Source organism: Corvus kubaryi, unplaced genomic scaffold (assembly GCF_017639235.1).
Source record: "Corvus kubaryi isolate FWS band 111438036 unplaced genomic scaffold, C.kubaryi_AGA036_p1.0 138, whole genome shotgun sequence".
In the NCBI taxonomy this organism is placed as follows: Eukaryota; Metazoa; Chordata; class Aves; order Passeriformes; family Corvidae; genus Corvus; species Corvus kubaryi.
Window position 1 is genome coordinate 7142524 of NW_024580672.1, and position 15196 is coordinate 7157719.

The 15196-nt window shown below is 41.6% G+C and overlaps 1 protein-coding gene across 3 annotated transcripts; it reads left to right on the forward strand.

The window, feature by feature from the left end:
- Positions 1 to 2574: 2574 nt before the first annotated feature.
- Positions 2575 to 13689, forward strand: LOC121660019 (lysosomal acid lipase/cholesteryl ester hydrolase-like). Of its 3 annotated transcripts, none has more exons than XM_042018898.1 (11): positions 2575 to 2726; positions 4490 to 4616; positions 6491 to 6605; positions 6849 to 7047; positions 7837 to 7946; positions 8786 to 8922; positions 9869 to 10009; positions 10737 to 10808; positions 12120 to 12188; positions 12361 to 12511; positions 13356 to 13571. In XM_042018898.1, the coding sequence occupies exons 1-11, from the start codon at positions 2590 to 2592 to the stop codon at positions 13472 to 13474; spliced, it is 1377 nt and encodes a 458-aa protein (XP_041874832.1). In that variant the 5' UTR covers positions 2575 to 2589; the 3' UTR covers positions 13475 to 13571. The 3 variants fall into 3 exon arrangements, with proteins under 3 accessions (XP_041874832.1, XP_041874834.1, XP_041874833.1); XM_042018900.1 differs by having other exon boundaries at positions 12442 to 12511; XM_042018899.1 differs by lacking the exon at positions 12361 to 12511 and having other exon boundaries at positions 13356 to 13689.
- The last annotated feature ends 1507 nt before the right edge of the window (positions 13690 to 15196 follow it).

Genomic DNA, 15196 nt, shown 5'->3' on the forward strand with positions numbered 1-15196 from the left:
AACTCACTGGGATCCTCACAATGGACTGATCTTTCAGCATGTGCTGAATATACTGTTGGACTGAGGACATACAAGAGTGAGTAATACCTCAGAGGTGAGGAGGTCTTCCTCACCAGTATTTCTTCACATCCAGATCCTAAGATATTCACATCCTCTTGCATCTACTGACCTGCTTGTTGGAATTTATAAACTATAACTTGTTGAAAGAAATATTGAATCACTAAGCTGCTACATAAAACAACTTAGTACTTTAATTAATCCTTTCCTAACAAAAATAAATAAATGTATGGCAATCTGAAAAAGTGTTTAAAAAAACAATAAACAAACCAACAACAACAGCAAAAGCCCACCCTTTACAAAACAGAGCAATAGCTTCAGGCAACACTTTTCCCAAGCTAGTGTAAATTACCATTTAATTCAGTATCATATCCCAGATCGCCTGGAAAAACACTGAAGTGACTACTTTGGTCACAGCATCAGGTAAAGAACAATTAAGCAGCCCAACCATGATGAGGTATGAGACTCATGTAAGTGTATATAGTCACAGGTTCACTCCTGTTTCACACATTGCTTCAGTGTTCTTCGCCATGCTTCTAAATGAAGATCAGAGTCCTGAAATTTAAAAATTTTTTTTGGTGAATAAGGTTTTTTTCTCCAGATGGTGCCAAGACTCAGTGCATGGGCAAACTGTCACCTACTCAGTCTGTGTAGGAAACATGATTCTTACATCCTGACAGAATTCCACAACACTTCAAAAGCTTCATGTGAGCCAGAAGGGAAGCAAATATTTTTCGGAAAGGCCTTCAACAGGGCAATCATAAGGTAATTTTTTTTTTTAAACCAGATATCAATTAAGTTTAAGAACAGCATATTCAATACAAGTCACAGAAGGTCATTTGACTCTTCAAGTTCCAAGCACTAGAGATTTTATAGCCACAAATTGTGTGAGTTACACTACTCTCAGGAAAGCAATCTGTGGCCTGTTGGAGTTGTGTGTGCAAAACAGTCCTCAGAAATGGATATTCCCAAGAAATGGAGTCCTGGAATGGCCAGTGTCTGGACAAGAGGGACACTCACAGCTTATGCTTTCCCTAAGAAAAGTGTTAACTACTTGTACAGGATCATTGTAGCACTCCAAGGGTCCCTTGCACCTCTGCTTCAGGATTAACTCAACAGACCCAACAAGCACTAAGAAACTCCTCAATGGCATGAAACAGAGCCTGCATTTTATAACATTAAACTGAGTTCATGCTATGTCCAGCTCTAGGCCAGACCTCCTGGGCTTCAGTTTTGCCACAGTATTTTAAAACAGAATGCTTACTACCTCAGCTGTCCTGGTTCTCTGAGTAAGGACAGCCCATCCTGGGAAGTTTCTGTATACCTTCTAGGTTTTATGTTTTCTATTCTCTTTTTATATGCATTACTTTCATTCTCTTTCAGAGAGAAAGAAGTGCTTTCAGATGGGCATACCTTTTACTCTTCAACTGATTCCCATCAACAATATCAGAAAAAATATCATACATGCCATATGCCACCATGAGGTGAAATAGGTAAAACATTGCAGATCATTCCAGGCTGACAATTCTATAAAACAAAAAATGTAGGCTGATGTTAGCTGGGAACAAAGCAGGGAAAAGCCTTTGATACTTCTCACTAAGCAGGGGTATCAGACCTGTTGAGCTGTGATGCTTTTCACTGAGAAATCACCTATTTGGTTTTTCCACAGACTGTGTCCTACTTCATAAAGGAGAATTGTTTCTGTGGTGACTCTCAGGTTTTGTTTCCTAACAAGTACTTACTTCATTCATTTTCCCAGGCAAAGCACCAGATCATTAGCACCCACGTTTCAAACAATTTGCTGCATCAAGAAACCAGACCAGTTTCAGTGAGGATCAAGCTCCCCCAGGCTGACTACAATTAATTCAGTGGTTAGGCAGGGGTCTCCAGCATATTGTGTTTTAACAGAATTCATGGAGATGGCTTGTAAATAATAAGTAGTATTAGCACCCTCTCTTGACTCCAGGTTTACACAATGTTTTCAAACTTGATTCAGCTCCTGAGAATCCCTACAGAAGCAGGCTAATTCAGAGCAAACTCTTGCTTGCATGTTGTGGTGTTCACTGAACAACACATGTAGGAAGGTGTGTGTGATGCTAAATACACACCTTTCAAATCACTCGTGCTTTTATTCTAAGATTATCTGACAAAGAAGGATTGTCCCCAAGCTATCAGCAATTCAGAAAAGAAGCAACAGGTGTGGAACCAGTGACCACAACAGCTTCTGTACTACTCACATCAGCAGAGATCACATTCATAATTGAGAAAAGCTGGATTCTTCCTCCTCTTTATCCCAAAATACGGTAGTTACAGCACTTACTGAGACAGGTAGCAGTACAGATAAAGATCTGTCACAGCCTCAGGGAACAAGAATAACCAAGTTCCTCCTAAGTATTCTAATAACAGGTTAGATGCCTCTTTATCCCACCAGATCCATGGTGCAATTTGGTCTTTCAGAATGTCATGCAACGGCGCTATTTATCATAGAGTAACTCCACTCCTTAAATACTGCCAAACAAGCAGCCCTTCAACATGCTCTCCTATACAGGCAGATCACACACAGAGCTCTGCTGCTGCTCCTTCCATCAGCACAGGCTTCTGGCAGTGAGGCAGCCGGGAGACAGACCAGGAACTGCAGCAGAAGGTGCAAGCAAGGGAGTCAAACAGAGGTAAGTTGCTTGTTCATATGCGTCCATGGTTTCTTTCTCTGTTGCCTGTCTCCATAAATTTGTGCAGCTGGTTCTCAGAGCAGCCAGCCTACCATCCTTTCTGACTGCTGTGCATCAAAGTGCATGTTTGCCAGAGGTGGAGAGGAAAAAGCCTTTGTCCCATGCAAATGATGCAACTGATGGCTTCATTTTGTTCTCCTTGGTTTTTTCCCCTAGGGGTGCCACTGTGGATGCGTGGAAATCTCAGCTTTGAAAGCATGTACATAAATTGAATAAATCTTGTTCTTGTAGTTCCAAAAGCATTTCAGTTTTCCCTGTAAGTTAATCCAGAGACTGTGGCATCTGCTAGCCTGGTGTATTTCTGTCCCATTTAAAGTGTATGTGAAAGCAATTACTACTCTCTCAAGAGTACACTGATGAATTTCTAGAATGTTTGAGGTTTGTTTTCATTAATACCAAGTCTTCAGAAATGGCAATTTTGAACATATCTTTCAGGCACCTTTCTATACCATTTTTTTTTTCTTTTTAAAATATTTCAGTTATTTCCTGTTTGCCATGGTAAATGTCAGTCTTTGGCATTGTTTCATTGCATAAAGAGACTAGATTATTGTTCATTACTGCTCCTACAGTCAAGACTTGACCACTGAAATTAATGAGACAGTTGTGTGCCAAACCTTGGAGTTAATTGGTGCATTAGGTCTGATTTATAAAGCTTCCATATTCAGTACAGTATATAGAAAATTGCACAACATAAAAAGGGTAAAAATTTAGCTACTCCATTGCTTTACCTTTAGTACAAACTGTGGCTTGTGCTGAACTTTTCAGTTTTGTTCCCAAACAATGCTCCACATGCAGGAAGAAAGTGTTTTTTACTTTTGTTTGAACTGAATAAAATAGCAGAAAGCAGTGGAATATCTACTCTGAAAATGTGCTTCCAGCGCACATAGTTGGGAGAATTTCTGGTGTATTGACAGAAGAATTGGAGTGTTCTTCTACAAAGTGGATAGACCACAGTGAGTTTGGATGTCAATATTACAATTATAATATTATATTATATATATTACAATTTATATATATTTTTATATATATATAATATTCCAGTTGTGGTTTCATCCAAATGTTCTAGGCTCTCAAGGGATACGACAGATTTAATAGAAAATGAAAATAATTGACGACTCCTTCCTTCATTCCTTCATGAAGAAGTTCAGAGGAAACAAATATTTTACCTATCCTTTTTACACTCTCCAAGTCTTAATGACACTCTTTCCCATGGTGTTTCAGATACGACACTCTGGGTTTATTACCTGTTTCCTCCATGCTAATTACAAAGTTGGCTACAGCCAAAAACCAGGGCATTAACTATATAGAGAGCACTACAATTTCTGTTCAGACAAGCTTTACTGTGACCACCAGACAGAGCCTAAAATCCATGAAAATTCAGACTTTTCTCTAAGAAAGACAGATTTACAATAGAAAAGATGTATGTGAGAGAGAAAGGATGGTACTCAGCACAAACTAGCATCAATACCGTATAAACACAGGCCCCCAGGTTGGTTCCTTCTCATCCTGGAGCCTGTTACTCCTTCCTGGCCGATATCAAAGAGGATAAGCTGCAGACAACCCCTCCTCACGCAGATACTTATCCTGGCAGCCCTTGGGGAGCAGACGTTGGGCAACCTTCAGGAGACTCCTCTTGGGTCTTCCTGTGGAATTCCACACCACTCTCTTCCTAACAAACATAGAGCATGTGCTCTTCCACACAGCCCCAAGATGTGGTGCCTCTTCATGCTGCTCTGCTCCCAAGGAATTGCCTTTTCAGCAGGATTCACAGCAGCCTCCATCCCAAGCCACTGCAAGAAGAGTCGCGACCCCGAATGCTTCATGAATGTTGTAAGTAGGGTCACCTTCTCTCCCTCTCTTTCTAAATCTTCTCTCCCACTACCACTACCACTGACTAACAGTGCCTGTCAGGAGGCTAAAGTAAGTTCCCTTCAAAGAGGTCTCTCCAGCACTGTGAGCATGGACCTGGAGGAAATGTTGATGCTCCTATCCGAACAGTGTTAGCCTGAGAGAAGGATTCCTTTGCAGTGGAAACAAAGGCTGGCTTCTAGTTTCAAGGCCCGCCCTTCTGTAACCTGTTTGCCTAGAACAGTGTAAGGGTGCTTGAACCCCTTCTTCAAACAGCAGAGCCTCACAACAAAAACCCCTTGCTCTGAATCACCAAAGATTTCCTCACTGTAGCAGGTGTGTAATAGGTGGTGCTGTGAGTGAGTCTGTAACAGAAGCTCCACCCTACATGGCTTGCTTAACCACACTTCGGCAAGAAAGGATTCACTGTGGAACAGATAGAGATACTGCTGCATGTTTAGTCTCTAGAAATGTACGACCTTGTTGTGGAGGAGAGTGGGAGCTTCAGGCAGAGTTCCTTATAGAAGACCTTCCATTGAGTAGTGAGGTGCTGAAAGGACCCCCTTGATTTCTAAACTCCTGCTCAGAGAGGAGCCTGGGTGCAGCTGAATCCAGTCTTAGCCTCCAACTGACACTGCTGAAGTCTAAGGAATTACAAAGGTGTGATTGAACCATTCTACAACTTTGTCTTGCAGGACTAACGATGGCAAACCAGATATATTTATATAAAAAAGAACGATTTATTATAATAAATGATTAGACAAAAATATCCTAATCAGAATTTTTTACTACACAGTACAGTAGCTAAAACTACTAGTATAAGATAGGATAGAAGAGTGCATTATATCAAAGTAATCACATAAAAGCAATTGTATTAAAGCTAGCAAAAAGAAACAATTATTAAAATAGAGATTGAGGTAACTCATCCTCACCCACACCAACATCCATGGGCAAAATCTCTTTCGCTCAACCTCCAGGAGTAACTTTGAGGGGCGTCCCCACGCAGAGGAGAAATCTTCACACACACTCCGAGAAGGGATATGTTAGGAGAAATTAACCGTATGAAAGTGGACTGGACTTTGATAGTGTAAAGTGATTGACTACCAATCATGTCTCCAGGTCAGCTTAGCAGTTTATCTGCCAGATCTTTGCCTCATTATCAGGATGTTAATTTGGGGTTGACGTGTCAGACCAGTTTTAGCATAATTCAATGCCAAAAGGAGAACATGATGTTCCCTCTCAGCCCACCACTGATAGCTTGAAAAACAGGGTATTATTTGAGTGATTTGACCACATTCCAAGGCAGAGCATCATGCTACACACCTGTATCAGCCTTGCAAAAAATGACAAACTATCTCCCAAAAGTTTAGTCACACACTTTGTCCCATAACAGGGAATCAAATATCAGACAACTACCATCTAAGCAGGTCTGAAGAAGACTTTGTTGCATCCTGTTACTTTTATAAGTGTAGTGCTTGAGTACCACAGATAAAGCAATTACTATAATTTGAGTGATACGGTATTGAGTAGAATACACAAACCACATCACAGAAACACATCCCAACTCTTCTCACTGCTATTTGCATCTCCTGGCCTCCATGGCTGTGGCATGGCAGTTATAGGATCATCCACAAAAGAGAGAGACCTGGAGTTTGTTTTCCTGCAGGAATCCCTTTTGGTGTCCCTCCCTACCAGTAAAACACAGAGCAGTAGAGAAAGGCTAGCAATATGTTATCACATTTATCTTCATGGCGGGTTCTTGGCTAGTTTCACATTCCTGGACAGAGGCAGCCTCTGAACACTTCCTACACCAGTATCTGCACTGTAAATGCAAACCCTCCTTTGGCTTTCCCCAGAGTGAAATTATCAGATATCATGGATTCCCCAGTGAGGAATATGAAGTTACAACAGAGGATGGATACATTCTTGGTGTTTACAGAATTCCTGCTGGAAGGAACAGCCAAAATACAGGTATGGCATATAGGACAAGATGAAGGTCTGAGAGCCAACTCTTACATGGATTCCCCATCTTTCCCCCTTGCATATACAATGGCATGTTCCATACCTTTCCATCTCAGCAAGGGCACCCAGCCTAGAATGTGGCCTGAGTTCTGTATATTGGTTAAACACTCCTGCAAAACCAAATTCTGCACCCCAGTTTTAACAACATATTACCTATTACTAATACAGCCTAAGGAAACTCTCCTGTTTCAGAGAAGAAGCCTGCAGTCTTGCTACATCATGGTGTTTTAGCAGATGCTACTCACTGGATTTCCAACCTGCCCAACAACAGCTTGGGCTTCCTCCTCGCAGATGCCGGCTACGATGTCTGGTTGGGAAACAGCCGAGGAGACACCTGGTCTTTAAAACACAAGACGCTTAAGCCCTGCCAGAAAGAGTTCTGGCAGTTCAGGTACTCTGTGGAGAAAAAATTTCTGAAGAAAGCAACATTCAGGGAACTAGCAAGATGAGGCAGTTGGTACTAGAATGCAGAACCTTTCCCTTTCTGGTTTTATGAAAAAATCCTTTTCTAAATTATGTGAAAACACTACAGGTTTTCGTATAATCTGACTTCAAGCGGGACATGCAACATTTAAGGAGACTAGACAAACTCTTTTCCACAGATGTAGCCACTTCTGGGCATATCAGGGAGGTTGTAAGAAGGAATTGGCTGCATGGTCTGGACAGGGTCTTCTGGAATCAGCACACACAGAAGCAAAGCTGGAAGTATAAAAGTCATCTTTGTCCATACACCATGCTGGTTTCTTTTGGAAAAGGCTTCCAAAACTGGGAGGCATCTGTAACCTTGAGGTCTCCCACCAGATACCATTTCCCAAGTGCAGAAAGGAGAGGAGACTATTCAGCTCAGTCTAGAAATCGGATCTACCACACTTGATGTTAACTGAGAGAAAAATATTTCTTGTAACCCGCAAGGGTGAAAGCACTGAATAAATTCAGTTCCCCAAGGGCTGCAGCTGTCAGATGAAACTGGCACCTCCTCCACAGAGAGCCCAAGGCATCAGGCAGCCAGGCTGTACAGCTGCACCCCTCTGCCCACTTCCCCAGCTCAAGTAAGGATGCAGACACACTGTGCAACCTCCTCCTTCAATGGGTCCTGCTTGGTGCAATGAACAAAACTGACAATCAGTAACTCACTGTGATAGTCAAATTGTCTGCCAGCTTTTTGTGTTTCTCCCTGTAGCTTCGATGAAATGGGTAAATACGATATTCCAGCAGAGCTGTACTTCATCATGAATAAAACCGGACAGAAGGATGTTTACTATATTGGTCACTCGGAAGGGTCAACTGCAGGTAATGTTAGAACTGTCTGGGTACAAAACAGTCAGCATTAGTGCTTAGGATTTATGTGTAAGGTCTGTGAGCAGACGCTGGGGTTTATATCATGGTGTACCATTACCTTTTTACAAAAACCAACTTAGAAACAGAGTAGAAAATGGGGGAAGTGGCATTCTTAGACAATTATTTTCCTTTCTTCGCATATGCGCATTCTAAGAGTCTCTTTGCAGAATGAATAGTTCAGACCAAGTCACCGCCTTCTTTGTCTTTAGATAATTATGTCAACCAGCCAAATCCATCAGTGGAGAAATTTAAACACATTCAGAAAACAGGATGGAACAAACCCTTTTTAGTTTTAATTCCTTCCCTATACTCTTCCTTTATGTGTGAATTCACTTTCACCCAAGTATGTGTGTAGTTACAAGGAAAAATTCTATTCTTAATCTCCAGATAATTATTGTATTTCTTAATGCCAGCATAAACACATACAGTCTTTTAGAGACTGCAAGCTGAGAAACTCTTTTATTAGAATTTATGTAACTTCAGCGAGAACTTGAATTTCAAAAATCTGATTAATAGACCTTTTCAACCAAAACTGGTCTTAACACAAGATTGTCAGTTCTGAGAAGATCAATATTAGGAGATGCTCTAACGAGCTTGTATCCTTAGAATGAACTTTATCTTCCAAATAAAAGTTTCAAGCAAAAATCAAACATTCTTACTGGGTCTGCAGCATAGAAATGGAAAACAGCCATTGGTAATCTAGTCTCACTTCTTTGTTGCCTACTGCTTCTTTATTTATTTGGTCTGTGGAGATCTCTTCATTAACTTGACTTCTTTTTCTGTGCTTTCAGGCTTCATAGCATTTTCTACTTATCCTGATTTGTCTCAGAAGATTAAAGCATTCTTTTCTTTGGCACCAGTAGTCACCATCACACATGCTACCAGTCCTGCGGTAAAGCTCACACAGCTTCCCCAGCCACTGATCAGGGTAAGACATTTCTTCTAAAGAGAAAGACATAATTATCTGCTTTGTCTCTACTGCGCTCATGCAACCTGAACTTTTAATGGGTGATGAGCTGGAATTGAATTTAGTGTATCAGACTGTTGACAGTACCTGTAGACTTCAGACTTTCCAGAGAGCTAAGCTGCAAGGTTTCACACAGTATCTCTTCTGCAATTTCTTTAAGGTAGCAGGCATACTTTCACTGCTATTTCTTTAAATCAAATATCTCTGAAGAAAAATTTCAAATACCAGAGCAAAAGAAATCTAATATATTCTACTAAATCTAGCTCTAAGCACTAATAAAAACTACAAGTAAGATATTTCACATCTTACTTTTATCAGACATGCAGTTCATTTTTGCTTGTGACTTATCTACTCGTAAAGTGATACATGAAGCTTGTACACCAGAAGGTGTCAATTTAACAGCATTTACTGGGAATGTGGAAATCATGCATGCTATTATTTATGTCAAACCACAGGAGCACATCCTCTTTCACTCCAAGCTGTACCCATGATGTGACTATAGAACAGCCAGCTCTACACCCTTCTCATTTGTCTCATTTGTCTGATCCCTCTTTACTTGGTAGTAATACAGTACAGCTTGCGCCTGCCTGGAAAAAATATTAGGGCAAAAAGGAACTTCCTATATTCTACAGTCATCAGTGCAGCCAACTTCCTTTCTCACTGAGATCAGTACACTAAAAACAGATGGATAGTGACCTCCAGCACTCAAGAAGAAGAACATGTGGTCTGCCCTTGAGAAGAACACACTAAAAAGGATAGTGGGATGACAAGCAGTTTCAGCAATCCTGCCTCTGGGGAAGAGGCAAGGCTATTAAAAAAGAGGGAGTGACTTATAGAAGAGGGAGTTTTCTGCATCAAATAATGCTGCAACAGCTAAAAAAAGGTTTTGCACTTTTCCTCCCCTCAGTTACTACTTGGCTGCAAAGGAGCTTTTCACTACCATGAACTGATGAAAGGACTTGCAACACAGCTCTGTGCATGTCTGGGAAAAGTTTGTGGCAATATCTTCTGCGCCATAGCAGGGGGCAGGATACAAAATATGAACACGGTAAGCACATCCAATAAAAGCTTAATACAAGTAAATCTGAAGTAGTTTTGAAGGGCAAGTGGGTGGAGAAAGAACTTTTTCTCTTTTGCACAATTCATATGTTTTCCTTCCTAAGCAACAAGACACCTGGCTCATCTTAACATAAGAGATGGTTTCTTTTTGCTTGCTACACATTGAAACATTTCCAGCCAAAACTCAAAGCTATTTCTTCACACTTCTCTCCAAATGAAAGTTTGCATTCCTTTACTCTGGCTGCTACCTGTTTTTCTTACAGACCTTTCACGTGTCTGTTCTCCAGTCACCTTTAATCTCTCAGACTGTTTAACAAGTGTGCCCATAAAAAGCCCTCACACGTGCAGCTTCATTATGCTCAGGAGAACTGTGTATTAACAATCTTTCTCTATTGATTATGCATTATTTAAAGCATCATAAAAATCACAGAAACTAGGAAAACCAAGGCCATACACACTTTTAGAATTATGTTTTCTCTGTGGGTAAGGGCTAATGTTGAAAAGACTGTCCCAAAGGCATAAAATCTTATGTAATCATTCCTACTGTAAACTAACATATTTGTGAGTCTTTCCTCAACTTCATTTTTTATAATTGAAGAATATCCTACAAAAATGGGGTTTTAACACAGCAGCAGTATGTTGCTCAGGGTCTTCACAGCTTTATTCTGTCATAGCACCGGATCTCTGCCTTAATAACACTTTTGCTTTGTCTCCAGAGTCGAGCAGATGCTTATGCAGGACATTACCCAGCTGGAACATCAGTACAGAATGTTATTCACTGGCATCAGGTATAACTGTTCTGACATACAAACACTCTTATTCCGGCTTTTTATGCAACTGACAGCCAACAAGGAAGGCCAGAGGTGACAGATCTGGGAATCTGCCCATCAGATCTTTTCACCTGTCACAGAGGGAGCACAGTTTCCCATGGCTTACCAGATCATTCCCCAAATTGCCCCTTTGATACCAGGCTCTGAGACTGCCCCAGGGCACATCACACCTCTCCATGTTAGGCTCTAAATGCTTCCAGCCTTCATCCTTATTCATGAAGGCGTGTGCCTTGAAGGCTGCAGAAGTGAACACAAGCGCTGTCTAGGCACTTTGCAGGGAGGATAGCGAGAACTTCAGCAGTCAGGGATGAACCAAACGAAGAAGTGATCTAGGTTAAAGCTTGTCTCCCAGAAGGTTAACTGCAGCCTGGATTACCTCCAAAAGCCAGCTATCTGCACAAATGCCTCTGCTGGCACAAAGGCAAAATGGGGAACTGCCTCTTCTGCTGGCACTTCATGCCACTTTCAGACCCAAGCTTGTTCTGCCTAGGCTCCAAATCAGACCAGGGCAAGATAGCATTGGCTCAGAAACACATCACTGTATGTGAACTGTGAACTTAAGTGAACTCTAAGTGAACTGTGACACTTAAACCAGCACCTAAATACATGTGTGCTGCTCTACACTCCCCTGCCTAAAATTCCTGGTATCCAGAGCAGAAACCAAGCACCCAGAGCCACAAAACAGAGAGGAGGAGCTAGCAGATTTCTATCATATCCTCAGTCACTTAGAGGTTTGGATGAAAAAAATGCACACACATTATCAGTAAGACAGGGTAATCTTTTATTATTTTGATTTACCTTTTAGACAAATCCCAGAAGACAACAGTTCAGTGTTAAGGTAATCACACCCTGCTCCCAATACTCTCGTATGCAGTACAGAGCCTCTGATAGTGTTGCCACTACTGTGAGCAGACCAGACCAGACCAAACAGGCACACAAAAGTCGAGGTGTGTGAGGAGGTATCCCAGGCTAGTGAGAGCCCTGACATGCTCCTGCATCACAAAGAGCTACCTTAGCTAACTGAAGAGCCAATTAAGATAGGGCAGCAAGATTTTAATAACTAAACATACCAAGGGTGGTGGTTGAAGATCAGGAGGGAATGTTAGCAAGGGGAAAGGCGGTGAAAGCACTTATCCCATGATCCCCTCCTGTGTATCCCTGGTATCCTGTCTCCTGCCTGAGCCCTGACTTCAATCATATGCAAAAAACCAGCTTCTGCACTGTCTCTTAACACTCTCATTTTATCTGTCTTTGTTACAATATTAACAGATATTACGTGCAGACCAGTTTCAAGCTTATGACTATGGCTGTAAGGAGAACATGAAGAGATACAACCAGGTGAGGCAATACATTTTTCTGAGAACTCATCATTGCGTCCTGGCAAAACTAAGAATAGAAAAATTCATATTTTAGCACCTTGAGTGCTACAAAAAGAGGGGGAGGGTGTTCTTAGGTAAAGTTTCACCTGAATCTACTACTCATAATTGTCAAAGTCTATTCACAAACACAGTGCAGACAGATTCTTGCAGCCTGTCCTATTGATGAAGGGATGTGTCCAATGACATGTCAACTTACCTGCCATTCCCAAAAGGCTAAGAGCCACATCCAGGTCCAAGGACTGGATGAGTACAGAGATCTTCACTTCCCCAAAAATCCTCAAGGTCTGTCTTTCAGTTAAACACTAGAATGGGGAGGGGAAAAAAGAAAGTGGAAATGCCTACCTTGGTATTCAGAGGCTACTTGCCGTAAAAATTAAACATAAGGGATGATTCAGTATGGCATAGTGGAGACTGCTGGGGTGAACGAAGGTATTCTGTATGGAAAAAAGGAAACAGGCAAAACTTGGTCCGCAGGAGTTTTATTTACTGCCTAGTCAACACTAGGAAATGCTGTGCTCCTCTTGCAACACTTATAACTTGCCTGACTATTTTTTGAGGCTTGATCAGATCAGTTGACTTGCAGTGAGTTTTGTGAGTCAGGGCAGGTTGTTTTATGGGTGGCACATTATCTTACAGGTGGATAAAGATTCCAAAGACTTCTCAGTCACCTTTCATGCACACATACAGTCTTAAAATACCTGAAGTTTAAATTTTGAAATGGGCAGTGTTTTATTCCCAATACTGTGGAAGGTTAGGAAACTGCCCAAAAAGCAGCGCAGAAGAAAGATAACAGAACCACCCTTTGATAATAGGGGTCAGTTTAAAAACATCTTGTGTATGGTCCCTTACCACACTGACAAATAACCATCCTGCATTGTCATTTGGCCCAGATCCCAGATGATCTCCATTTTAATCTTCTGTGTTTCTTTAATTTCTTCTGTGATGATAAGCAAGGCAAGGACTGGGGTTAGGGCAATGAACAATAAGAGGGTGGCCTTCATCCTTATGGTTTGACTATAGGCAGTGCAGAAGAAAAAAGCCAAGAGAGATGCTTGCACAGAAACCTTTCTCTAAACACAGCTTCTGCTACAACAGCATTCACTCAGCTCTCCTCCCTGTCCCACAGACTGCTCCTCCTGTGTACAAGATAGAGGAGATAAGGACACCAACTGCTGTTTGGAGTGGTGGAGAGGACAAATTTGCAGACCCAAAAGACATGGCAAGGCTACTTCCTCGGATCACTAATCTCATTTACCATGAGCATTTTCCTGCATGGGGACATCTTGATTTCATCTGGGGCCTTGATGCAACTGAGAAAATGTATCTGAAAATCATTGAACTAATGAAAAAATATGCTTAAAGTGCCACATAAGGAATTAATTCATCCAGTAGAAACCTCAGAGATCTCTATTTAGCAGTTGAATATTGGTATAGGGATAGGTATAAAGGTTTACAAACCACTGACGACTGGTTGGCAATTTTTTTACACTGCTTTCTATGGTGTTACACTCTTATAGTGACTGCAATCTTTCTGAAGAAGCTGAGGTACATGTGGATGACCACTGAAAACACAAATATAGTAGATGGAACACTTCAGAGACCACTTACTTTGGAAGATTTCAGCTTCCATGTGACTGATTTTGCTAAAACTAGGATTTCATTTTCTGTTTCCTTGATGATCAGTACTACATATTTCACTTGAGACAAAGGTGTTGTTCCCTGAAAACCCAAAATGGGAGATAATTTCTCTGTTTGCTGAACTTTGCTGAAATTGAATCATCTGTCATCCTGATAGTGTTTCACCCATTTTTCTCTCCTCACATTACCAACAGCAGCAAGGCAGACCCAAAAGATTTTCACTTGTAAGATTACCCTGGCATCTAAGCAGTCAGGAGTTGGCTATACTGGCCCAAATGTCAAGAAATCCTGTGCTAGAAAATATATGTCAGAGAGGAAACACTTGACTGCTGGACAGATGCAGATACTCTCTTACCCTCACACTAATGGTTTGTTAACCCTCTTACTACAAAGAGCACAACTGTCTTCATGCTCCTAACCTGGCAACTGGGGATTGAGGAGATGCAGACATAGCAGCAACTGGCACACAAAAAACAACTGCATCCATCTCAATAAATATTTCTGCCACTATTAGTAAAGATGTTGTTAAAAGTTCTTCTAGGCTCTCAGTTCACCACGTCAGTGCTCACCTAAAGACAATTCCAGGAGGTAAAGATTACACCAAAGGGTTCATCATTACAGGGCAAGTCAGGATAGCTCAGGCACTGTGGGTGTTTCTGGGTGGGGGCATAAGCACCAGTTCCTAAGTCAAAACTTGTGGAAAGTGAAACCCATTTGATGATAATCTGGGAGATAGAGAGCAATATAAACAAAACATGTTTGTCTCTACAGAAAACACATGCAAAGGGCATCTTCATGGAAACATATGCAAATGACACACCTCCTCTTGCAACCTCTAGTACAACTGGGAACTGAGTTCTCAGGTTCTGGAGAGGTTTGCAGTCCAAGACACGGGTGGCTACTCTTGCCCACATCACATCATTTATAAATCTCAGTGTCCTGATCACCCCAGGGAACTCAAACAAACCCGGCCCACTCCATAATGCCACAGGGCAGACCCGGCAGAGGCACAGCAAACACTGCACCCAATACAGACACGGGCTCAGGTCTGAAGGGAGGGGCAGTAGGACCCAGAATTCCAGCTTGGGTAACGAGGAAGAGAGTGACTCTTTGGAATGTCTGGCAGCAAAGCCCTTCACCTCTGCTCTCATTCACACTTCTGCAGCACCACCCAGCATTCAGACAAGGTGCACGGGATGAACCTGACAGTGTGACATTGCACAAAACCACTGGAAGGGAGGGAAAAAAAGAGAATCACAACACCAAACATCTTCTTCCCTCACCAGTGGTGCATTTTCTCTTTTGCAGAATCACAGCTAACCATGAACT